This window comes from Microcebus murinus, chromosome 7 (assembly GCF_040939455.1).
Source record: "Microcebus murinus isolate Inina chromosome 7, M.murinus_Inina_mat1.0, whole genome shotgun sequence".
In the NCBI taxonomy this organism is placed as follows: domain Eukaryota; kingdom Metazoa; phylum Chordata; class Mammalia; order Primates; family Cheirogaleidae; genus Microcebus; species Microcebus murinus.
Window position 1 is genome coordinate 28,616,465 of NC_134110.1, and position 26,161 is coordinate 28,642,625.

At 51.2% G+C, this 26,161-nt stretch overlaps 1 protein-coding gene across 1 annotated transcript in view; it reads left to right on the forward strand.

Moving 5' to 3' along the window:
• The window catches only part of AGO2 (argonaute RISC catalytic component 2), a 122,578-nt gene that overhangs the window by 66,744 nt on the left and 29,673 nt on the right, over positions 1 to 26,161 (forward strand). The window contains exons 3-12 of the mRNA XM_012735944.3: positions 7,347 to 7,467; positions 14,508 to 14,689; positions 16,553 to 16,689; positions 17,680 to 17,814; positions 18,691 to 18,778; positions 19,709 to 19,856; positions 20,665 to 20,784; positions 20,887 to 21,009; positions 23,631 to 23,764; positions 25,467 to 25,651. Of these exons, the coding sequence (XP_012591398.2) occupies positions 7,347 to 7,467; positions 14,508 to 14,689; positions 16,553 to 16,689; positions 17,680 to 17,814; positions 18,691 to 18,778; positions 19,709 to 19,856; positions 20,665 to 20,784; positions 20,887 to 21,009; positions 23,631 to 23,764; positions 25,467 to 25,651 (1,373 nt within the window). The remainder of the gene's footprint in view (positions 1 to 7,346; positions 7,468 to 14,507; positions 14,690 to 16,552; positions 16,690 to 17,679; positions 17,815 to 18,690; positions 18,779 to 19,708; positions 19,857 to 20,664; positions 20,785 to 20,886; positions 21,010 to 23,630; positions 23,765 to 25,466; positions 25,652 to 26,161) is intronic.

A 26,161-nucleotide genomic window follows, 5' to 3' on the forward strand; every position in this document is an offset into this window, starting at 1 on the left:
GAAGCTACCCAGTGTGGCCACCATGTCCAGAAACAGGCCACCATGGTTCATTACTATGAATATTAAGGTACATGGTCAAATAATATTTATATTGCTGGACTTGGCCACATTATATATAGTGACAAGGAAAGATCTCAAAGACATACAGTTGGAAAATAGCAAACTTCAGAACCATGTGTGTTTTATACATATGTTATATGTATAAAAATTATAATAAAATTTATGTACCTATGTGTTTATGTAAAAGCATAGCTTTGAAAGTGATCAGCTTGCTTCTGAGAAGGGGCTTGAGATGAGGTCTAAGCAGACTTTTCTAGCTTTATCAGAACATTAAGCTTACAGTGAGAATGTATTAATGCAAAGCTTATATAATTAGAAATTAATGAAAGAATGAATTTTTTATTTTTATTTTTTTAAAAAATTATTAGAAATTATTTTTTTATTCTTTTACTTTTTTTCCCCCTCATCTTCCTTCTGAGAGAAGGAATGAATTTTTTAAAAGAGGAAACTTCTCAGAGTTATGACAAAGTGACAAAGGGATAAATAAGCTACCACGTTTCCCCGAAAATAAGACAGGGTCTTATATTTATTTTTACTCAAGAAGACACCCTAGGCCTTATTTTCAGGGGATGTGTTATTTTTTTAAGTACGGTACAACAATCTACATTTATTCAAATATAGTTAAGTCATCTTCTTCTGGAACATCATTGTAACTCTTCAAACCCCGAATTCCATCCTGCATATCTTGCGATTCTATTTCCTTTAGAACCATTGGCCCCAGTCTCTCATGTCGAGCAATAGAGCTCTCATTAAATGAGCAGGGCTGGCTTATTTATCAGAGATCCACTGAGCCCTGGGTCCAGTCTGCACAGTGGAACAGAAATGATCTCTTTGGGCTCAGTAGGGGACTGCTTGCTGAAGCCTTTCCCCTCTCCCCTGGTGTTTGTGGGGGGTGAGAGAGGCCCGTAGTGCTGAGTAAAATGGCAGCCACAGCTTTCCTTCTTCCCCCTGGGGGCACACAATACCTAAAGCAGAGCGTCCCTATCTTCACTTCACTGAGGAGACTTTCCCCTCAAAGTCTCAGCTTGCAGCACGTGCAGGATGGCTGGGACCTGACGGGGGAGCCGACCTTGTTGGTGGGGCTGCCCACACCTTTCTGGTCACCTCTGGGATAGTAGCTGTCACGATGGGGCGGATGAGTAGGGCTGCTCATCTTCTTTACCACTCCACGACAAAATGCATGGGTTGTGCAGATATGCTGCGTAGCCACGCCCATCACTAGGTCTTATTTTCGAGGTAGGGCTTATATTGTGCAAATGCTTAGAAATCCTGCTAGGACTTATTTTATGGATAGGTCTTATTTTCGGGGAGACACAGTAATAGGGGGAGCATCAGCTTCTCTGGACTAGCAGACACGTCTTGGGTGCTGCCGGGCAGTTCTGTTTGGGAGTTAGGAGCAGGCCCAGGAGACAGGACACCCAGGTTTGCATCTTGGTGCTGCCCTCCCTCACCTGTGGCTTTGTGCCCCAGTGTCTGCATGCAGAAAATGGAGGTGACAGTGGCTACCTCCAAGGCTGTTGTGAGGACCGAATGAGTTGCACATCAAGCACTTGGCAGAGGGTAAGTGCCAGCAGGTTTGCCATCATTAGCTTTGTTCTCAGTTTGAGTATATAGATCATTCTGTAAGATGCTGGGTGCATGATGGGCCTACAGAATGTATGCACATGGTCTCTGTGCTGTTGCCTCTTGAGCAAGGTCATGGCATAGGGTGGTGGTTTTCTTTTAGAAACTGAAAATAAAATTTTTAAAAAATTAGCCAGGTGTGGTGGCATGTGCCTGTAGTTCCAGCTATTTGGGAGGCTGAGGCAGGAGGATGGCTTGAGCCCAGGAATTGGCGGCTGCAGCAAGCTGTGATGATGCCACTGGTCTCCAGCCTGGGAGACAGAGGGAGACCCTGTCTCAAAAAAAGAAAGAAAGAAAAGAAACTGGAAGAAGGAAGGAGTAGGAAGGTATAGGATGGCACAGAGTCTAGGATGTAATAAATGATGTATTGATGTCATGTTACATTATACAGTAGCATGATATAAATCTGTTTCTAAACATGACCATCGTATGCAGCCAAATCACCCAGGAATTCCTCTGCTGCTGTAAGAAACTCGTATCACAGTGGTATGAGATTGTCTCATAGAAGAAAAAGGCAACTCCACGTGTATTGCCAGAGACCTAAGCTCTGTGGGGCATTTGTCTGCAGAGAGGGCGAGAGGCTGGGGAGGCCTCCCTCAAGCTCACAGCAGGAGGCTGTGAGATGTGTTTATCTGATGGTTGACTTTGCCATTCTGGGCTCTTCGTTCCTGAGCTCCTCCTCTTCCCCACCTCTTCGCCTGAGAACACGTAATGAATGAAGAAAGACTGAGTAGGGGAAGACTCCTTCATTGGCGTTACTTTGTGCTGGGCCCTGCAGGCACAGAGCCAAAGAGGTAGGGGCTCTGTCTTTCTCGCCTCCTGGATTTTCAACAAATACAGCCTAATGTCAGCCAGTAGTGGCAGTCATTGTCGTCTTGTTCAGTCTTTTTCTCATGCTGTGGCGATCCTGTGACCTGCAGTATAATACTGAACAGAAGTGAAGATGGCATCTTTGTTACGTTTTGAACTCCAGAGGGAAGGTTGGTTTGCTGTGGACTTTGGGGAGGTCTCCTTATAGATTTCCTACCAAATTAAGATATTTCCTTCCATTCCTAGCTTTTGCATTTTAAAAATATCTTGAATGGGTATTGAATTTTATTAAATGCTTTCCTTTACATCTTTGAGATTGTCATAATTTTTTTTTTAGTTAAATTGATTTTCAAAAACATAAACCTACTTTATTGAGATATAATTTGCACACAGTGAAAAGCATTCCTTTTTTTTTTTTTCTTTTTGTGAGACAGAGTCTCACTCTGTTGCCCGGGCTAGAGTGCCATTTCATCAGCCTAGCTCACAGCAACATCAAACTCCTAGGCTCAGGTGATCCTTCTGCCTCGACCTCCTGAGTAGCTGGGACTACAGACATGCGCTGCGCCACCATGGTTGGCTAATTTTTTCTATATATTTTTAGCTGTCCAGCTAATTTCTTTCTATTTTTAGTAGAGACGGGGTCTCGCTCTTGCTCAGGCTGGTCTTCAACTCCTGGTCTGAAATGATCCACCAGCCTGCGCCTCCCAGAGTGCTAGAATGACAGGCATGAGCCACCGCGCCCGGCCAGCATTCCTTTGACGTTATGGGCATACCTTGCTTTACTGTGCTTTGCAGATACTGTGGGATATTTTTTTAAAACAAATTGAAGGTTTGTGGCAACCCAGCTTTAAGTAACCAATCCACATCATTCTTCCAACAGCATGTGCTTACTTCATGTTTCTATGTCAGCATTTTTAGTAATAAATTATTTTTTAAATTAAGGTATTAATATGTGCATTTTCTGTAGACACAATGCTATTGCATACTTAAGAGACTACAGTATAGTGTGAATATAACTTTTTTATGTACTAGGAAACCAAAAACTTTGTGTGACTGGCTTTATTTTGATACTCCCTTTATTTTGGTGGTCTAGAGCCAAACTTGCAATATCTCCGAAGTATTCCTGTACACATTACAGTTCTGTGAACATTAGAAACGTGTACACAAACCACCACAATCAAGGTGTAGAACACACCTTCAACCCCAAAGCTCCTTCTTGCCCCTATGCAGACAGTCCTGCCACCCCGTCCCTGAGCAGCCCAGATGACCTGCTTTCTGTCAATGTAGATCGGTTTTTACCTCTTAGAGAATTTCATATAAGTGGGATCATTATCATCATATAGATATCTCCTGTGTCTCTGGCTTCATTCCCTGGGCATGTTTTTAAGATACAGTCATCAAGTTGCATGTAGCAGTGATTCATACACTAGAATAAAACCATTACGTTGTGTGGCTCTGCCATAATTGCCCATTCACCAGTTGATGAACATTTGAATGTTTGTTTCCAGTTTGGTGCTGTTGTACACATGTACACAAGTGTCTGTGTGGATATGTGTTTTCGTTTCTCTTGTGTAATCACCAGGCACTGCTAATGGTGTGGTAGAAACTGCCAAACCTTCCCCCAAAGTGGCGGCATCCTTTGCCTTCCCAGCAGCGATGTGTAAGACCCCAGCTCCCCACCCCCCACCCCTTGATATTGTTGGTCTTTTTTTTTTTTTTTTTTTTGAGACAGAGTCTCACTTTGTTGTCCAGGCTAGAGTGAGTGCCGTGGCGTCAGCCTAGCTCACAGCAACCTCAAACTCCTGGGCTCAAGCGATCCTCCTGCCTCAGCCTCCCGAGTAGCTGGGACTACAGGCATGCGCCACCATGCCCGGCTAATTTTTTATATATATATCAGTTGGCCAATTAATTTCTTTCTATTTATAGTAGAGACGGGGTCTCGCTCTTGCTCAGGCTGGTTTTGAACTCCTGACCTTGAGCAATCCGCCCGCCTCGGCCTCCCAAGAGCTAGGATTACAGGCGTGAGCCACAGCGCCCGGCCTTGTTGGTCTTTTTAATGGTAGTCAATCTATTGGGTGTTTGTGGTTTTAGGAGCATTCCCCTAATGATTAGAGAAGAACTTCCTTTAAGGTGCTCGCTGGCCCTTTGTGTATCTTTTGCTCTTTTTCAAATCATCTTATTATTCATCTTGTTGAGTTGTAAGATTTTTTTTTTTTTATAGTATGTACACATGTCCTTTGTCAGATACATAGTTGTGTGTTTTTGGAATATTTTGTCCCAGTCAGTTGCTCACCTTTTCCTTTTTAAAACAGTGTCTTTTGAAAAGTAAATGTTTTTCATTTTAGTGGTCTGATTTATTGATTTTTTTCTTTTATAGTTCATAGTTTTTATGTCCTAAGAAATCTTAGTCTATCCCAAGGTTCATGGAGATTTTTCTCTTATCTTTTTTTCTAGAAGTTTTACAGTTACAGCTTTACTTTAAGTTTATAATCTGTGTTAATTAGTTTTATACTGTTAAACTCAGCCTCTCATTTCTGGTATAGACTGAACTTTGTTTGACATGGTGTGTATTTTTTTTAACTAGTTGCCAGACCCAGTTTGTTACTATTTGTTCCAGTGTCTGAGTTGCTTGGTGGGTTGACCCATGACCCCACTTGGTGCTCACCTCCTCAGGCCTCAAGGTGAGATTTTGTAGCCTCCTAAAATGAGTTGGGAGTGTGCCCTCCTATTCTCTTCAGGATGACTTTGAATTCAGTTGGAATGATTCTTTCTTTGGATGTGGGTGGAATGCCCCCAGAGTCTTGGCCAGGACGACGGCGCCCTTCAAGGGTGGCGACCTTAAAGGTCTGGACAGTGTGGAGGAAAGAGCCGCCTTGCACGAGGGCCACGGGGCACACCTTGTCGTGGGCGTGGGCTGCACAGCGCAGTTTGGGGAGATCTGGGGTGAGTGCGCCATGGCTGTGAGGTGGGGTGGCAGAGGTGGGAGCTGGCTGTGCGCTGGCTGCCCCGGGCTGTGGCCGGCCCAGGCTGGGTCCCCCTGGGCGGTGTCAGAGGCCCGTGCCTCTCCGTGGAGGGTGGAGCCTTCCCAGCGGCAGGCTTGCTCAGACCCAGGTGGTGAGCGGGATCCCGAGAGACCCACCGCCTGCATTCTTGTTGTTGGGAGTCAGTGGACAAAGCCTTCTAGGCTAGCCTGCCTCGGATTGTGGGAAGGGAATGGATTGCCCCGCTGCATTCTTGCTTCCTAAGGGACGACAATGGCTCTGCCTGGGAGAAAGACTGTTCAAGCCACGGTGGAACACGGCTCAATCCCACCTCCTCATGGAAGTGTATCCTGTGTTCTCCCCTCCGCTGCCCCACCTCCCCTGCCACAGAATCCCTCCTCTCCCCTGCATGGCCCTTGGCTGCCATTTCCTGACGGAAGACTGAGGCGGTCTGTTGGTGCTCCGCGTGCTCCCCGAGTGGGCCTCTGTGCGGAGCCCGGCTCCTTGTGTGTGTGTGTGTGTGTGTGTGTGTGTGTGTGTGTGTGTGTGTGCGCGCGCGCGTGCTTTACAGGCGGTGTGTGTGCGAGCCAGGTATTTGGCTTGCTGAGCTGACAGGCCTCCACACCACCCTGAACGCGGAGAGTGCTGTGCCAGGTGGGGCCCTCTTTCCACAGAAAGGGGCGGGCAGGTGGGCGGGAGCCCCTGGGAGTCTGGTCACCTGTAGAGCGTGTTTCTGGAGTTGGGTGTGGGGCAAGGGGAGGTCGCGGGCTCCCTTCTCAGGGGTTGTAGCAGAGCAATGTGGGTTCAGCAGGCTCCTGCTGCTCTAATGCCTGAGGACTGAACCGCACCCACGCCTCAGGCCCTCACAGCAGTGGTCCCAGCCTTTCTGGCACCAGGGACCAGTTTTTCCATGGGCCAGGGCTGGGAAGGGATGGTTTCGGGATGATTCAAACATGTTACATTTACTGTGCACTTTATTTCTATTATGATTACATTATAATATATAATGAAAAGATTGTATAACTCGTCATGATGCAGAATCTGATGCTGCCGCTGGTCTGACAGGAGGCGGAGCTTAGACGGTGATGTGAGAGGAAGCTTGGCTTGCTCACTCTCCACTCGCCTCCTGCTGTGCAGCCCAGCTCCCAAGAGGCCACGGGCCGGTACCAGTCTGAGGCCCAGGGGGTGGGGACCGCAGCCTCACAGCAACAGACATCCATTTCACACTCGTGGCTCTGCAGGCGGGCTGCGGTTTGGCTGGGCCCACTGGGTCAGGCTGGGCTGGGTTGGAATCAAGTTCAAGGTCTTTATTCTGGAGCCCCGGTGGAGGGGGCAGCAGTACTTGGCACACCTTCTTCTAGCAATGACAGGAGCCAAAGGGCAGGCCAGCCTCACAAGCGCCTTGGCAGGGGTTGCACAGCATGTCCTCTGGCCAACTCCAGTAGCCACACAAGGCTCACAGCTGAGCCCTGCCCAGGTGTCATGTGGCAGGGTTGCAGTTCCTGTGCTCAGTGGGGCTCCTACATGGTCCACGGCAGAGGCATGGGGAGCAAATCCCACAGCTGTGGAACCAGAATCTCACCAGTGCTTCTCCTCAGTGCCCCTGGGGAGTTCTGGAAGTATCTGTCATTTGTGTATGTGGCATATAAAATGCCTGGCACTTAGCAAGTTCTCCGGTGTTTGTGTGACTGAATAAATGAGCAAAACCCACATACGGTTCTAGTTTGATTCTTTATAGAAGAATTTTGAAAGTCAGTTACCAGAAGGAGCCACAGGTCTTACAAATTGCTTAAAGACCAGTGTCAGAAAAATGCCATCCTATGTGCCATTTCCCTGGTTTTACTGATGTTCTGCCTTAATTCTTTGTTCCAGGGAAATAGTGGAGCATATGGTCCAGCACTTTAAAACACAGATCTTTGGGGATCGGAAACCAGTGTTTGATGGGAGGAAGAATCTGTACACAGCCATGCCCCTTCCGATTGGGAGGGATAAGGTAAGCTCACGGGGGTGTGCCGGGATGGGGGCTGTGCAGAGAATTGAAGTTCAAACGTGATGTAAAGTCAGTGATTCCTCTTCCCACACACTGACCCCCTTCACCTGGGAGGAGCCAGCAGCTCATTGGCCACGTGCTTCACCCTGAGACCCATAAAAACTACTTTCCCAGTGTTGTGGTTTTCAATGATGGAGGGTTAACTAGTCGAGGTCCAGACACAGATAATGAGAACTTCTTGAAACCACCAAACTTTTAAGTAGAAAATACACACACACCCCTGCAAGCCACAGACCACCACCAGGCGAGAGCCTAGATTACGCAGTGGAATGCTAGAGACCCACGGAAGTGTGTCCGCGTGGGGTAGGTGTGGGCGCCTGGAAGTCCATGACAGTAGAGCCAAGTCACCGAGCTGCTGTAGCCAGTGATTCATCTGGAATCAGGATGCTGACAATTAGTCAGCCGCAGTGCAGTGGCTATATTAAAATGTCACCTTTTCTTCTTATCTTTATCGTGGCTTTATTGAAAAAGTAATAAAATTTCTGCTTGGAAGTTGTCACTTCTTGGCACCATCTTTCAACAAATGTGCTGCTCCAGGGTGAGAATGGGTGGGGTTTGGGTGTAGAGGGAGAGCAGAGACCTGGCTCAGAAATAATCCCTGCTCATACTTTAAAAACAAATAAAACAACCAGTAATTTAACAACTGTGAGGATAGAAAAGCTGATTTCCTTGGGGAATGACCTACACGTTAGCTTCCTAAACCCCGGGTCCTCAGAAGGAGGCTAGCTCGGTACCCCAAGAGTCTCGAACTGCTGGCAGGGACACACGTTTTCGGGGGTGGATAAGGGGTCTGCAGGCTTTGTCTACAGACATTAAAATGGTTTTGCTTTTGCATTTTAACGATAATCTTAAGACATGTAAGTACTTTTCAGCCTTTCTGGGTGGCCAGCAGGGCGGGGATCTTGGCCGCAGTGGTCTTGCTCGGGGTTGTGGTGCTCTGACAAGAGGAAAGGCTGTGACTGAGACTCCGCACCAAGCTATCTCTTGGGTTGTCACTGCCAGCCCATGGTGACAGCCATGGTGTTCCCGACTGGAGAAATCCTAGATCTGTGTGTGTTTCAGCTGAGCAGGACTACCCCTTGCAGACTAACATGCTGCGAATTTGAACTGTACAGATTTTAAAGTTTTGTGTTTAATTCGCACATTTGTTTTTGCCTAAAATTATGTAAGAGAGAAAAGCATTAGGAGTTTATTCACGCTCTTGTCTGTGCGTATTTGTAGGTGGACCCAGGAGGGGCACAGGGATAGATTTCCTTAAGAGGGGCTGGGGGAGCCTCGCATTCAGATCTGAGCCGGGTCGTTGAAGACATGGACGGCACAGAGGCTCTGGGCTGAGCCAGAATCTGGGCGCGCGTCCTCGCCTCACCCTTACTGCAGTGGAACTGTAGGTGTGCGGCCTCACCTGTGCAATGAGAGAGTGCGATGGAAACCGCCTCCCAAGGTCTTTGTGAGAACTAAATGATCCAACACAGCCTAGAGGAACTCTCCACCCCCGCCTGTGTGTGTGCCGTGTCCCGACCCGCTGCCACTGCTGCTGGTCTGCAGGTCACACCGAGCACTGCGGGCTAGAGCGCATCGCCACGGTGCCCGGGGTGTGCCAGGCACTCACAGGCCCCGGAGATGGCAGGAACTGGTCTGGCAGCCTCGCTGGTGGCCAGAGCAGCCTTCTGGGGTACCTAGGCACCCGAGGAGCCCTTTAGACGCACAGCCCATGCCAAATGGGCGCTCAGTGCCTCTGAAGCTTAATCCCAGCCGTCCTTTCTTGAGATGAAACACTCGAGTCCAGAGGTTAGAGAGCCTACACAAAGCCTCCAGGTAGATAGCACAGGGTCCCCTGATTCCAGACCACGCTCCTTCACCATTTGTGGGGTTCTGTCAGATGTCTGTGGTGTGCAGACATTAACCCCTCTGCGAGCCCAGGTGAGGAGGCGTCCCCTGTCCTGTGCCCATACGTTCACACGAGGCAGCCAAGTGCCATCTCAGGGGGTTCTTTGCGTTGGCCCTCTTCTCTGTGAGGTGACTTTTCTGTGCGTCGCCTGTGGTGCGAGCAGAAGTGTCAGTGCTCTGTTGTCCCAGCGTCTGCTGACAGGCAGGACGGGGATCTGGGCGGCTCTCCCCCAGGTTGGCGCACAGAGGGGCCCGAGTTGCGCCGCCCTCACTCTGGAAGGTCCCTCTTTAAGCCCCTCTTAATCTCTCCCATGAAAACACTGGCCTCACTCCCAGCCCCTGCGTAGCAAGAGAGACCATCGCTGTTATGGCCCGGAGACCCCGTGAGCACCCAGGGCCCCCCCACCCCCACCCCAACCCCCGTTTCAGAGCAGGAGGCTGAGACCCAGGCAGCTGTCCAAGTCGATCCACATTTTGGGTTTAACTCCTGGGTCTTTCCTGGCAGTAATGAGGTGTGATCTGTGTTGTCTGTTGTCTCTGGCTCTGAGTCCAGCCTTGTGCCTTCCTTGTGGGGTACCCAGAAAGGCCTGCCGCCGCCTGGAGCTGAAACCTGTCTGTTAGAGCGTGGGTGTCTCCTTCTTAGTCGGAAGTTAGGGCAGATGCACAGCTCAAATCAATAACATACCCTGCTGGAAGCAATTTACTGTGGAGCAAGTCAGCCACATGGAAAATTTTCTGCAAAAGGAGGCGGGTTGCCTGGCACTCCTGCCTGTCCACCTCTGCATAGGTTTGGCCATGCGTGGCCATAGGCGCGCCCAGCTGGTACCTGCCGACCTGACATAGGAAGCCAAGGGAGGGCAGGCAGAGTAGGGGAGATGCTCAGGAGGCACAGCGGGGTGGAGGGATAGGGGCTTCTCCTTGGATGGCACATAGGGGAGCCTCTGCTCACCTCTGGGGCTGATGTGCTGCCTCATGGGGCTGAGGTCCCTCCAGTGAAGCCCCAGCATTTGTCTATGTGCCTTGACCCAAGCCCGTCCCAGTGCAAGGTGCTCAGGAAGTGCCTGACCACACAGCCACCGCCTGTACCTGCTCTGTTGCCTGCCAGCCCAACTTTGAATGCCCCATACACTCTGCAGACGTGCTGGGTGAGACTGGTTTTTATAGTAGGGTGTTTTGCAGGGACAATGATCTGCTTTTTGAGGAGAGTTTTTGCTATGCAGAATCACAGAATGCCTTTAGACATCAGCTCCCTGGGCACATTTAAACAGACGTGACCTGCATGTACCCCTCTGGAAAGGGCCTGTGGCACCGAGCCTGGCAGCTGTCGCCTTGGCCAGGACTCTGGCAGGCACAGTGGGTGTGACTGCTCTCTCCGCAACCCTGGGGAGGGCCACGTCCGGGTCCTGGTCCTCGGGGACCAACCAGACGTGCCTGCCAGTGCCACGCTCCCACCTTCGAGGTGGAGGATGGGAGGCTAGGGGCTTCTGCCGGCGCCACAGCCGAGTTTAGGGCAAGAAAGCCCTTTTGAAGCGCAGCTGTTTCTTTGAGCTTTCTCTCTGGGCTTCATGCACAATTTCTTTGTGTTCTTTAAAGTGCTGTTTTCCCTTTCTTTGTTTCTGAGTTGTGCATTGGAACCAAAACAGAAATCTTCCTATTACAGTTTTAATTCTCTCATCCTGATGATTTTCAGAGGGAGTTTGGGGTTAAGCGTGTGGTCTCTCTGGAAAGATTGGATTTCACAACTGCCTCAACGTTTTCCAGGCCCTGGGTGGGGGCCGTGGACTGATGTTTTCCGTGGTCTGGTTCAGAAAATGGCAGTTGTGGCATCTCTAGATCCCAGACGGCTATTCACAGAGTGCTGGAGTCCATGGCCGGCACGAGTGCTCCGCAAGGCGGGCGGGGCCGCAGCCATGTGCCCTCATGTACAGAAGGGGCCTGAAGGAGCTGCCTGCCCAAGGTCAGACCACAGGAGGCTGCAGAGCCGGGGGTCGAGCCCTCGTCTGTGCACTCCTAGTCCCGTGACCATTGGATGTTGTGTCATTGGAACTGGCAGCTTCAGGCTGTTCCGAGATGGATGTGTGTCAGGTGTGGAGCAACTGCTGGCCAGCAGCCGGGTTGCACACGGGGGCTACTTTTCAGAGAGGCGCGTGCCACTCTGGCCTCGCGGTGTGGTGGCTGTGCTAAAATCTCCACTCATGCCCCATCCACCGTGCATGTGCTCAGCCAGCTGCTGCGGGCACCGTGATTGGCAAAGAGCGTTGCAGAGCCTGGGTGGCTTGCGGTCCTGTGGCAGCCAAGAGGAGGCTGGACCAGAATATATTTTAAAATTGCATATGTTTTGCTGTAGGAAAATATACTCCTTGGAATTCCCCCCTCAGTTTTGATTACAGAAGCGTTTTTGAAGGAGAGCATGAACAAGCATCTAATTAGTGCCAATTCACAGCGTTATTGTTTAGGTACGTTGAGTGCTGTTTGGTGGAGATGTGCACAATGGGCTTAAAGTACCTACTGGCGAGGTGGGTATGTAATTTAGAAATTAGTGTGTTGGTTTCCATTCACGTGCCCACTCCCACCTGCGAGCTGCAGCCCTGGGGGGCCATTTCCGGATACGTGGGTCAGCCCTCACTCTTGCCTGCCACCAGTGACTTCTGTCGTCACACCTAGCTCCCTGCTAGTCCCCTGGAATCACACCCCCACGCCCAGCCAAGCCGCTGGTCCTGGCACGTCAGGCTTCCTCTCCTTTTCTAGAATCAGACTGTTTTGGGGGTGGACACTTCTCTCTTTTCGCTTTCTGCCACGTGGCCTGGACTCTCTGGATCTGTTTCTGTAACTGAAAGTAAAGTTGGGCACCAGAATGGCATGAGTAATAGCTCACCACTAGTCAAGTGAAATAATGCCTGTCACTTTCTTAGTTCTATGTCAGATATTTGCTTTTGGTTACTGTTACCTTTTTTTGGAGATAGCATAAGACCGCAGAGGGCTGGAGTGCAGAGGCAAGATCACAGCTCACTGCAACTTTGAACTACTGGGCTCAGACGATCCTCCTGGGTAGCTGAGAATACAGGCATGCACCACCATGCCTAGCTAGTTTTTTTGGTTTTTTGGTTTTTTTTTTACTATTATTATTATTTGTTGAATGAATGGGGTCTCAAAATATTGCCCAGACAGGTCTCAAACTCCTGACCTCAAGTGATCCTTCTGCCTTGGCCTCCAAAAGTTCTGGGATTATAGGCTTGAGCCACTGCACTGGCCTTTTATTACTTATAACTTTTATATGACTTATTTCAAATTGTATTAGGAAATACACTAAATGAAAAAAATACATATATACAGTTGACCCTTGAACAATGCAAGTGTTGGGGTGCTGACCCTGCACAGTCAGAAATCCACATATAACTTTTGATTCCCCCAAAACTTAACTACTAATAGCCTACTGTCGGCCAGAAGCCTTACTGATAACGTGAACAGTTGAAGAACACATATTCTGTATGTTATACGTAATAATATTATATATTGGACTCTTATAATAAACCTAGAGAAAAGAAAATGTTTCTAAGAAAATCGTAAGGAAGAGAAAATATATTTTCTGTCCGTTAAGTGGAAGTGGATCTGCATACAGGTTTCATCCTCCTTGTCTTCACATTGTCTTGCTTTCTCAGAGGTGGTGGAGGTATAAGAAAATCTGTGTGTTAGTGGACACTCATGGCTAGTGTCAACTGTACACATACATTTAAAGAGGAGTGATGAAGCAAATTCCACATACGCACTATCCGGGCCACGAAGTTCCCTCCTCCCTCCTGCGCAACCACGGTCCTGATGGACATGGGTTTTATCAGCTGTGAGCTTCCGCCATGTTTGTTATCTTCTCTCTGGTTTTGAAGTCTGAAACAAATCAAACTGTAGCACCCTTTTGTGCCTTGCTACTTTTACTTGGTATCAGGTATTTGAGGCCACCGAGCTGAAGGATCTGTTCCTTTTTCCCTGCTCTTGTCTTTCCGTCATCCTGGGGCCCCCGCCAGACCAGGGCCATCAGGTGCTCTGCATGCCCTCGAGAGAGGGAATGTGCGGGAGCAAGCCCGGGATGGACGAGAATGATGCCTCCGTCCGGGGCAGGTGTGCAGTGACGCCACCAGAGTCTGGTTGTTGCGCTCATGAGGTCCGAGCAAGGCATGACAGGTAGCCCAATCTGTGCAGAGGCCTTGCACGATGAGCAGATGGGAGTTGAATAGGCATGGTGGGCACGTTGGTGAGCCGCGAATGTGCCTGCTGTGGCCAGAGAACACTTGCCCTGGGCGTGCAGGCCGAGGCAGGGAGGGCGTGCCGGACAGCACGGGTGGGGGAGGCCGGGCGCTCGGGGTGGAGCCCTGCGTCCGTGTTGCGTGGCTCCACTGCGAGGGCCTCATCACCTCGGGTCATCAGGTGTGGAGTGGAAGTCCCTTTTACATCAGACTAGCCTGGTTCCAAATCCCATCCCTGCCCTTTTGTGGCTCTGGGCTGTTTTTTAAGTCTGTGGTTGTGTTTTTATGTATAAAAAGTGGCAAATAAATTTTCTCGTGCTGGGATTTCTGGGCATTTAAAGACAAAGTATATAGTCCATAACCTGTCGAGCAGACGTTCTGCAAACACTGGGAAGCATTATCGGCAAGTACCAGTTGCTTCAGTCACCGCCTGTGTGGGGTCCGTGTGGCCACGTGTTCAGGACGTGCTGAGGGCCAGGTAGCGGTGAACGTGCAGGCTCTAGCATCGGAGTGAAGGGCGGTGCAGGTGGTGAGGGGAGGGGGGATTTAGCGGCTGAGGAAGAGGGAGGAAGTGGATTCACTGCGTAGACTTGAATCAAGAGGGCATGTTTCAGACTGCTGCACGCTGGCCACCAGCCATACATGGCTGCGTAAGTTTAAATTCATCCAAGTGAAGTTAAAATTCAGAAAACTGGTCACATTTCATGTGCTCAGGAGCCCCATGTGGCCAGTGGATGGGGAAAGGACTGGACAGAATTCCCTAGCCCACACGTGTCTGGACGCTAACCACCACCTGGCTCAGCCTTCCCGGCAGCTCCCCAGGCAGGAATAACCTTGTGTGCTTTGGGTCCCTTGCAGGTGGAGCTGGAGGTCACGCTGCCAGGAGAAGGCAAAGATCGTATCTTCAAGGTGTCCATCAAGTGGGTGTCCTGCGTGAGCTTACAGGCGTTACACGATGCACTTTCGGGGCGGCTGCCCAGCGTCCCTTTTGAGACGATCCAGGCCCTGGATGTGGTCATGAGGCACTTGCCATCCATGAGGTGAGGAGGCCAAAGGGCTGAGAGCATCTGCATCCAATCCCAACATACCCAGAAAGTATGAACCCTTAGTCCAAGGAAGAGCTGGTTCTTGGGTCAGGGTGGTGGCAGTCCTGTAGGGTTTCTGCCGTGGAGATAATGAACAGTGCTGAGATGCAAACGAATTCTAACATAAGATAAGTCACCTGCATTCCCGGCCTGGCACAAAGAGGTCACCTCCCTATCTGTGTACATTGGCGCGTTCATTGTCCACGTAGCCGTGTGTCGTCAGCACTGTTCTGTTTCTTTGTTGCCTTCATACTCAGGACTCGTGTTTATAGTGAAACTCTGTTCCTAGTACCAGATGGCATGTAGTGTGCCACATGCAAATGACCATGGCCACCAACTTTTCATGACCATGGTTAATGCCGTATATTCTTTGGGCTCCTTTTTTTTATTCTGTGGGATTACTCTTTTACCGTAAATTGCGACAAACGTATATTCTTCAGGCTCCTTTTTTTTATTCTGTGGGATTACTCTTTTACCGTAAATTGCAACAAATGAAATTGTTACACATGAAATTGCTAAACGAGGTAAGCATTTTAGTGGCTCATAATCTTCCCAGCTGTTGGGCAGAGGGTTGTGCTGGTTTCCTGGGAGACTCCTGGTCGTAGGGACAAGGCCAGCTCTGCACATCCAGCCCTCGGGTTCCTGCCCTGGAATGCCCGTCCTCATGCTGGCACTTAGGACCTCAGGAGTGATGTGAATAAGCAAGGAAAAGAACAAAAGCCTACAGCTGAAGCAAATCTGCACACTGACAGACCTCCAGGACTGACCAAGACTGTTAAGATTCAAGGAGAAAGTCAAGGCTTTCTTTGTAACCACAAAGAAGGGATTTTGAAGCCTCATGTAATACTTAGAGGAAACCGTGCATTCTGTCTTCAGGCTTGGGTAGAAATAACCAAAAATAGGACATGATGTCACTCCTGGTAGGAATGCCCCCAACCTCGGTGTATGATCAGTCACTGCTTTGAGCTATTGGTGGCAGGAAGGCCAATGAGTGCCAAGGCAGTCTAGAAGTCTGGTTGCCAAAATGTTGTCTACTTTTTTAAATTGAGTGGCAGGAACGACTGTGGTTCTTCTTTTTTGAATTCCTGTGGATTATTTACATTAATTTTAGAATCGGGGGAAACTGCTAATTCATTTTCGAAAAACAGACTCAGAATTAATCTATTTCAGGTGGAAAGGGAAAAGGGCCATCTAGGTGGTTTTATTAACAGTGCAGGCCACATGTGGGTGGCATCATGGCTAAAGGGTACTCATTCCCTTGGGACTCCTCGGCCGTGGCACTCGGGCAGCCAGACCCTGTGTGTCAGTGCACCGGAGAGATCGTGCTGGAGAACGAGTCTACTTGGGTCAGGTGGGCTCCAGCCCAGGTTGCCGCGTGGTCCATAACTGGCCCTGCAGAAGTGCGTGAATCCTCTCCTGCTGGCCTCACTGTCACTTGCACGTGAGCCCTCAGTGCCTGGTGCAGAGGAGACACTGCATACCAGGAGTTGACCCAAACAGGGAACAAATGCTGCATCCCACGTGTCCGTGACCTAGAAACACACCGGGGCTCACGGGCCTGGGCCTCCCGGTGTGGGGCATTCGGCCTCTCTTGCTGCTCCTGCAGCAAGGCCATGGGTCCCCAAGGCTGTGTGTACAGCGTCCCTCAGCAGGCCGTGCACAGAGGCTGGAGTGCAGTGTAGTAAAAGTCATTTTATAAAGAGGGAAAAAGAACTCTTGATGTGTGTGTGTGCCTGTGTGATTGATGAGGGTGGAGAGCGGGCGTGGAGTGGCCTGTCCCTTCCCGAAATTGCATCTGATCTGGTCTCTTGGCTCCAGGTACACTCCAGTGGGCCGCTCCTTCTTCACTGCGTCCGAGGGCTGCTCCAACCCTCTTGGTGGGGGCCGAGAAGTGTGGTTTGGCTTCCATCAGTCCGTCCGACCTTCTCTTTGGAAAATGATGCTGAACATCGATGGTAAGCAACACCCTGGGGTCCCAAGACCTTGGGGAGCACCGAGTGGCCAGCTTCGAACACAGCCTCCATCAAAGCCGGCGAGGCTGCATGGCACCTGGCCTGTCTCACCTGTGTGGTATCTGCTAGCGCAGGGTAGTGCTCCTCAGAGGAGCACTGGAGCCACCTGGAGCACCCACCCCAGAGACCTGGCCAGTGGGACCGCAGGGGGGCCTGAGGATCTGCCTTTGCATAAGTTTGCACGGCTGCTGCTGCTGCTGCTGGCATCCCCAGGGCAAGGTCTGGTGGCTGCTCCCAGGCATCCTTCCCCTTTATCTTGCAGGCTCGTGTTCAGCCTGCATCCGAGGACTGGGCACCTGGCTGTGGTCCCACTAGCCACCTCTTGGGTTTGGGCGTAGCCTGTCCCCCGCGGGAGTCTCAGCTGCATCTCTGTGCTGGACCCCCACTTCCCTCTCTGTTAAAACCTTGAGAGTAAAGGTCAGAGAAGGACACTGTCTTCTCATTTGGGAATTAATTAATACGAAAAGCTCTAGAAAGGAATGAAAATGATTATCTGGCTCAGCTATACATTTATTGAAAAATAATTACATAAGAGGGGATGGTAAATTGCAGAAATATCTATACCAGAAGATAGAAAATCCTGCAAAATCCAATGCTCATGAACTTTTAGGTTTTGTTTTTCTTTGAAAAACTAGTTTTATTCTCAGAGGGTGACTTAATCTTTGGACTCGACCAACCCCTAACCACTGCCCCTGAGCAGGGAGTGCGGGCGACAGGGCCCGGCCTCAGCACCATTGGCTTTCCCGTCTCTGGAGCCCGAGGTCAGCGGCGCAGAGGGTGAAAACCAAGGCCCGATGCCACTGCCCCCCTCCCCCACCCCCATGGCGGCCGGCCAGCATGGCCCTGCAGCATCGGCAGGTGGTCAGCTCCGGGGTGAGGCCCCCCAGGTGTGGCTGTGCTTCACTCCTCGCCTCCTCCTTTTCTTGCCCACAGTGTCAGCAACGGCGTTTTACAAGGCACAGCCAGTTATCGAGTTTGTTTGTGAAGTTTTGGATTTTAAAAGTATTGAAGAACAACAAAAACCTCTGACAGATTCCCAAAGGGTAAAGTTTACCAAAGAAATTAAAGGTAATGACCTTCTTGGGCACCAGTCCAAGGGGCTGGGAGTGGTCCCCTCTGGGGTGCATGTTGCGGGTTCTGGTCCCTGCGCATGTTCGTGGTGATAGAGATGGCAGGTGAATTAGCACAGAGCTGGGTTTGACCCATTTCACAGCAGGAACAACAGTTTCTGATAAGTACGACTTTGCGTAATGTGAGGGGCAGGTTGGTGAACAAGTAACGTCTGAGTCAAGATGCTGGGACTAGACATGCCCTTTTAGAGAGCCACAGCGGGTTATGACTGGCACTTGGTGATGTTCTAGAACGTGAGGTGCACTTTCATTTGTGGTCGTTGAAGCCCCACACAATCTGGGCAGGTGTGCACCCCTATTCAGCCTGGTTTCCACACGAGCAAGTGCAGACCCCTGGCTGCAGGACCCACCTGGAGTCCTCCTGCCCATGGGTGGCACCAGGCGGGCGCCCATTGCTCTGTCCAAAACCCACACCCACCGCACCGCACCGCACCTGTCCTTTCTGAAGGCCATCAGCAGTGCCTGGTGGTGTAGTGATGAGCCCCAGGAGCACAGAACACCTCGGAGAGGACACCCGCACTCTAAGCTAGCCCTGAGTGGTCTCCTGTGTGTGTGGACACCGTTTCTTCACTCTGGTGGTCTTGGCCAAAAGTTCCGAGTTTCAGCTATTTCTCAGGTGAAAGGCATCCCTGTAGGTGACACGGGTCCTGCCGTGGTGTCCGTGGGGGCCCAGGTGTCAGCCCTCCTCGGGGAGCCCTGCGGCTGCTCCAGCGCCCGTGTGACTCGGGTCTGTAGCCAGGGCCTGTGAGAGCGGAGCCTGCCCTTCATCTCGGGGCGAGCCCGGACGCTGAGGCCTGCCCTTCTCTGTCCCCAGGTCTAAAGGTGGAGATAACGCACTGTGGGCAGATGAAGAGGAAGTACCGCGTCTGCAATGTGACCCGCCGGCCCGCCAGCCACCAAACGTAAACCACCTCGCTTTCACACTCCCTGTCACTCAGGTTTCCAAACACTGGAGCGATGGTTCTTCTGGAAAGGATCATCTCATTCTATTCTTGAATGCCAAAACTGTACCTTATTTGGCTCAGTAGATTTCAAACTTCACCTCATAAAATAAACTGAAATAATGAAATTCCACCCATGTGGTGGGTGGGGAGGACAGGGGTCCCTATCATGTTTCCTTCCTAAAATTCACAGGTGAGAGAAGGGTCTTTTGTGTGTGTTGCCCCATCCTTGGTGCTGGGGGGTGGCGCGAAGAGAGCTGAGCAATGGTGGAGGCCGCTGCCCCGTCCTCCACCCCCTGGCTGATCTGCTGGGTGCTTCTGCCTTCTGCTGCGTGTTGTGTCGAGAACACAGTGTGGTATCCAGGTGCACGTAGCAATTAGCCTGGCTGTGAGAATGTTGTGATGTCTTATATATGTCATACATGTTCATTTTGGGGGGAAGTGATAGACTTGGTCCCCACGTCCCACCTGGGGTCTTCTGGGCACTTGGAGCCCTTGGCACATACATGACTTTCAGGATTACTGGTCTGCTAGAAGATGCACAGGCCTGGCTTCCTGGATTTGTCTTCGTTTGTCCTGAGTCCTTTTACGTATACTGTAGACATGGTGGATAATTTATGATTATTGTATATTATATATGTATAGGTATTTTTTATTTCTCACCTCCAGAGACAAAACAAGAATTTAGGATCTCAAGAATATTCCATTTAATCCAAAAGCTACGGTTTGGTTTTCACTCCCAGTTAGGACTTTGAATGATTGCTCCCCATACATCACCCTGAAAATGCAAGCACACCTAAGAGCAGCCCTGGGTACAGCGTGTGGGCGCTGGTGGTCTGTTACCACGGAGCCCTGGCAAGTTCTTGGCCTGAGCTGCCTCTCTGCTCCCAGGTTCCCGCTGCAGCAGGAGAGTGGACAGACGGTAGAGTGCACGGTGGCCCAGTACTTCAAGGACAGGCACAAGCTGGTTCTGCGCTACCCCCACCTCCCATGTTTACAAGTCGGACAGGAGCAGAAACACACCTACCTTCCCTTGGAGGCAAGTAACCCTTTTCCTTTGCACCTGCAAGGCTGGGAGCCCCAGAGTCAGGGCTGCATGGAGAACACCCACGCCCTGGCCCGGTGCGGCTGTCATCTCTGTGGCTGTAGGACCTTGGGTGCATTAATGGACTTTGTCGAGCCTCAGTTTTGTCTTTAATAAAATGGGATTCGTAGCTCCCGTGTAGGGTTAGTATGAGGATGGATTGAGATCGTGTACGCTATGCCCAGCAGGTCCCTGGCATGAGGAAATAAGTGCTCAATAAACACACTGTTTCTTCGTTCACTTTTTATCTAACTTTAAGACTGTTTGAAAAATCCTTGCCTTGGGAAAAGATGAAACACTGAAATCAGGCAATGCGTTTAATTCCTTTCCTTCAGTGTTTTAGGTTCTCAGACCTTTTCTAATCATTCTGGTAGAGCCCTCGCCCAGCAGGTAGACTTCTTTGCACCTGTGGCCAGTGTCGTGCTCACCTCTTTCACACTCATAGCCATTGAGGACAGAGAGAGTCCAGAGACTGTTGTCGGGACTGCCCTGGCCTGCCCACCTGGCAGGCTGGGCACAGAGGCTGTGGGATCTGTGTGTTCGTGGTACATTGGGGTTACTTAGGGGGTTCCGTTGTGAACCAGAAGGCCATGGAGCACCACCACTGGCATTTGTGGGCGCTTCACAGCCCATGGACGAGGAGAAGAGCTGTTCCCAGTCATGCTGGGGCGCCAGCCCTCACCCTCTGCCTCAGAGCCTCCTGCTAGCCACTGGCCACCGGTCGTGCCCAGTGTGTTGCTGACGCATGTCTGCATCTTCACAGGTCTGTAACATAGTGGCGGGACAGAGGTGTATTAAAAAATTGACCGACAATCAGACTTCAACCATGATCAGAGCGACTGCTAGGTCGGCGCCCGATCGGCAAGAGGAGATTAGCAAATTGGTGAGTGTCGGTGCCGGGGTGGGGACCCATGCGTTAGACAGACGTGGCTGCTGGAAAGAACAAAGACCCCTTCTGACTCTGCTGCTTTCCCCCCTTTTCCAGATGCGAAGTGCAAGTTTCAACACAGACCCCTACGTGCGTGAATTTGGAATCATGGTCAAAGATGAGATGACAGATGTGACCGGGCGGGTCCTGCAGCCACCCTCCATCCTCTATGGCGGCAGGGTACGTGCAGGCCGCGGGCGCACTTGTGGGTGTCGGGTGCACGTCCGAGCCGCCACCCACGGCGCACACCATGTTCTGGGTTGGGGGATTCTCTCAACTCCAGGCTGGACATAGGATGTCATACAGAAATGACTTTCCTTGGTGGTTTTTAAATTTTTTCAGAATTATCTTTAATGTTTTCAGAAGTTAATTCTTATTATCCTATCAAAATTTAGGAAGCATCATTCTTCATGTGATGGGCACTCTACCAGTGTTGAATTACTTCCCAGAAGCCTGTACTGTTTTTCTATTCTTTACCTTCTGCTTGGTGGGTATCTGTTAGCAAACATAGCAGTTGGGATTTTTTTGTTTTTTGTTTCTGCCAGTTTTGCCTCTAGTTTCCATCAGCGGGCACATGCCCAAAGGTGTCGGGACTGCTGAGTGCGGCAGTGCGCCAGAAGTCTCTCCCTCCACTGCCTCCCGGCGGGCTCTTGGGCACGGAGCTCAGCGCGCTGGGCGAGTGGGCGAGGGCTGGGGCGACCGCAGCAGGAGGGACGGCTGGGGCTGTCTGGGCGCCTTGGCATCAGCCTCTGCTCATCAGCCACGTGGGTGGAAGGATTCCACCTGACTCGCACCCTTCTTACCTAGTGAAGTTTTACTCTAGCCCTCGAGACCTGGAGAAAGCTTTTATTCTTTTTTTTTTATTCTTATTTTATAAATTGTTTTCAAATATATAAAACAATTCTAGGAAAAAATGTCTTTATTTCCAGCTCTTAGTTGCCCTCTGAGGAAGCAGTTGGTGTTATCTTTCTCCTTTGTAAAATCGCCCAGGGATTATCCACGTATTCTTTCACCCGTTTTTGTTCAAATAATAGCATATTCAATATGCTTCTGTGCCTTGCTTTTCTTTTACCTAATATTTCCCTCTGGAGCTCACTGGGACCTTGCTGGTCCCTCCGTGCCGCTGTGAGATGCGAGTCCCGTTTTTGTGACTTGCTCAGCAGTCCAGCGCGGGGTCTGCATCCCTGTCCGTGGGCAGGAGGGCGCCGCCCGGCTCTCTGTGGGAGGGTTCTCAGTGAGGCCCTTTGGCCCCTCCTCAGCTCCCATGTCCTCCCCTTGGGCCCCAGACACCACGTAAACACGCGTCTGCCAACTCCCCCGCAGCCCCCGGGGAAGAGCGCGAGTTTCCCTCTGAGGAGTAAGCGAAGAGGCGCCCAGCACGGCGAGAGGCCTGCGGCCCCATGAGTAGGTGGAGTTTCGAGTCCAGCCGTCCGTCACCGTCCCGCTCTGTCTGTTCCCTAAGCTTTCTGCCTCTTAGCAAAGACAGAGCAGTCTGGAAAACAAAATAGCTCCATAGCCCGTGTATTCCAACCTTGCAAAAATCTTAGAATTGTAGGGATTAAGAGAGCTTGTAATGTTTCCAAAGGAACACAGTCTTCCAGAACCCTGAAACATTTTAATGGGAAGCAATACTACCCATCCCCTGCCCTACCTACCCCTGGCCCACTGTTAGAGCAAGAAATTAACTATCCCCTCAGCAAGCGATGTGTGCAGCCAGAGTTCTCACCTGGGGTGGTTTGGCCCCCCGGGCACATCTGGCAGTGTCTGGAGACATTTTCATCATCACAGCTCCAGGTGGGTGGGACGGACAGAGAGCCCACAGTGTGCAGCAGGCCTGCGACCAGAGTCTCCCAGCCCTGGTGGCAGTAGCACCGAGGTGGAGAAGTGCACTTGTAGGAAGGGGCTGTTTCTGTTGAAACCGTGTGTGTGTCTCCAGGCTGGAGCCCCGCGCTGTCCGTCGTGGGTGTCTTGTGTAGGAGGAGCTGGTGGGAGCAGGCAGCAGTTACAGAAGCACAGCAAACAAAAGGATTCATTTCTACAATGTGCCTGATTTTTATAAGCTTTTATTTCTTTTGTAAGAAGGTTGTACTTAAAAAATAAAAGCCTCTACAGAGTAAATGATAGCAACTCAGGCGCGGCTGTGTCCTCCAGCAGCGCCCACGGGCCTAGGGTTGCAGGGCCCCTCTGCCCCGGCCAGGCCCTTCTCCTTGGGAATCACATGAAGGCCATTGAGACAGTCCTCATGTGACAATGTTGGGGGCTGGTCCTTTCTAGTCGAGAGATGGCAAAACCAAGCAGATGCTCGGCTTCGTGTTTCCCTTTTCACGGGGGAGCAGCTTCCGTTTCTCACGTAGCGGCAAGCAGTGGCGTGCCAAGTGGACACAGCTGTGGGTTTAGTGTAGCTGGCCTCATGGGCCACTGGATGAAAATAAGGGAGAGCATTTTCTAGAACAGAATGCCTTCCTGTAGCATTGCAAGGTGCTCCTGTTCTCCAGGCTACTCAAGGTTAAGTGGAGATCGAGCCTCCCTGCCTTGCTGGCCTGGCCCCTAGGCAGTCGCCTTTACCCACTTGGCCAGCCTCCGTGCAGCTCTCTGTCTCTCCTCTGCCCGCCCCCCGCCCCCCTGCCTGTCCTGCAAACGTGTGCAGGGCAGGTCGAGACGGGAGACAACGTGAAGGTGCAGTTCTTGCTGTTAAGAAGGAGCCATTGTTGGTCGAGGACCAACAAAGAGAGGGACCAAGTCCAAGGTTAGAGAAATACATTTCCCATTTTTTCTTACTCTGAACTTTTTACCATTTGCAGAATAAAGCCATTGCCACTCCTGTCCAGGGCGTCTGGGACATGAGGAACAAGCAGTTCCACACAGGCATTGAGATCAAGGTGTGGGCCATCGCGTGCTTCGCCCCCCAGCGCCAGTGCACAGAAGTCCATCTGAAGTAAGCCCGCCGTGTGGCCTGTGCGGGGGGCGGGGGCACAGGGACTGGCCACGTGGAAGGCTGTCCCTTGGGGTGGGTGGGTTTCTGATGTCAGGTCCCTCAGCCTTTCCCTGTCAAAGATCAGGTCGGGCCGGCAGGGCACGTAGACACCTTTGCCCCTCACCCCGGCCCCTGCGGGCAGGAGCAATGAGGAGCCGCGTGGACCACGCGCAAAGCAAACCAGGGTCTGAGGGAGGAGTTGAAACGTGCAGGCAAAAGAGAAAATCAGGTTCAGTGAAGTTCATTATTCTAAAAAGCACTTTAGCTTTCTATTTGTGTGAGTTAAGTGAGAAGGAGAAATTAAAGACAAGGTGGGGAAGAGATGGTCAGACAGAGGGTTGGGGGATCTGGGAGTATTTTCTTCCCTCCCCAGGCGAGGGGAGTAGTTACAATAAGAGGAGAGACAGAGCTTTGGTGCATGCCCCTGCCACCTGCCCAGGTAGCCCAGGTTGGGGGTCAGCCCCCCAGGAACCCCAAGTGCCATGGAGGGGGCCGTCCTCACCCAGACACTTGCATGGCTCCCTCGGCAGGGTCAGGGGTGTAGGACTGGCCGGGCCTGCCCCAGGGCAGGAATCACATAGCGGTGTGGCTTGTGATTTTGTGCCAAACAAACTTCTAAGGGAACATAAAGCTTTTGCTTCCCACTTTGTGGGGGCAGCAGAGAGGATCCCAGGGCCTGTGAGGTGGAGCTGGTACTTGGGCATTCCAGCAAGGGCTGGTTTTGAAGGCTACGGCTCTTCCAGCTGACGTGCGGGGCTGCCCTGCCCACGCTGCTGGCAGAGGAGCTGGAAGCGAGGAGAGGGTTTGGGAAACAAAGCTGAAGTAGGTGAACACTGGGTCTCTCCCACCCTATCTTCTGTGCCTGGGCGTTTCCTTCTGCTTTTAGCTAGAACTAAAAGTGCAGACGCGCACACACGTATTTCTTTAACTGCTCCAATGTATGGGAAATTGAACACTAACTGGCTAGGATGGGTCACAGTGGCCTCACCCTTATTGTAGAAAGTGACATGATTTTTAATTTTTGCCTAAAATAGAAGCCGTTGATCTGTCTCTGTGCCCCAACCCCAAGCTTCACAAGGCTAGCCGATGCTAGCTGCTGGTGTTACTCTAGCTGTGGGCTGTTTTGTTTTTGCTCACGATTATGTCATCCAAGTCCAAGCTGTGCCCAGTGGAACAACTGGGGAAAATTCCAGAGGGACAGCTAGCTAGAACTTTCCTCCCTCCCTGACGAGGGCTGGCCTTGTTCTGCGCCAGAGCTCGAGCGGGGGGCAGCTCAGGCTGCCGGGCAGGTGGCAGCTGCTCTGTGCCTTGGTTTGCAAGTACAGGATCTTGTCACTGTGTGCGGGGACTGTCACAGCTGATGAGGCAACAAGAACCTAATTTGAAGTCTGCTGTTTTGTCGTGGCGGAGTAGCCACAGGTGACCTTCAGTAAACGTACGTGTGTACCTTGAGCATGTTGAACCTTTCTCATGAGATAGTGTGATTTAGGAGATGCAGCTTTGATTTCTGGCTTTATGTGGGACTTAAGAACAACTTTGATACTGACCTCAATAAAAGTGCTTTTAGCTTTATAAAAATCGTGCCTTTTATTTAGGGCCTCAGGTTGGCCTGAATTCTCCGCTGTTCACCGTGGGTTTTAGTAACCTGAACCTCGTCCTGCAGGTCCTTCACTGAGCAGCTCCGGAAGATCTCGAGGGACGCCGGCATGCCCATCCAGGGCCAGCCATGCTTCTGCAAGTACGCCCAGGGCGCGGACAGCGTGGAGCCCATGTTCCGTCACCTGAAGAACACATACGCAGGCCTGCAGCTGGTGGTGGTCATCCTGCCTGGCAAGACCCCCGTGTACGGTAGGCATCACAGCCCTGTGGTGGGAGCTGTCGCGTCTCCATGGGTACCCGTTGCACCCCGAGGCCCTTTGTGTTTCTGCTGCACTGAGGAGATGCTTGTTTTGGATGCATTCGTGAGCCTGGGAAAGAAGAGGTCGTGTCTGGCCACTGCCAAGCCTGTGTTCAGGGCCTCTCTCGTTGTCTGGTCTGGGGCCCTCAGGCACAGAGCCCAGGGTGTGTGTAGGCGTCTTGTCTGCCGCACCACACAGGAGTCACTGGTCCAAGTCTGTTGTACCAAAGGGCAGTGCACATTTGTCTTGCTGAAATGTCCTGTGCCTGCCCCAGAGAGTACAGAGATAAGTCAGACCCAGCCTCTTTGTTCGGGAACCTCCCAGGTTAGGAGGGGGAGATGTGCAGACAGGTGACTCTGACACGGTGAAGTGAAAGCTCTTTGAAGTCTGCTGAGAGCGCGGGAAGAACCCAGAGGAGCTGGTAGAGGGGATTTGGAGCTGGAACCTGTGGTGTTGGGGG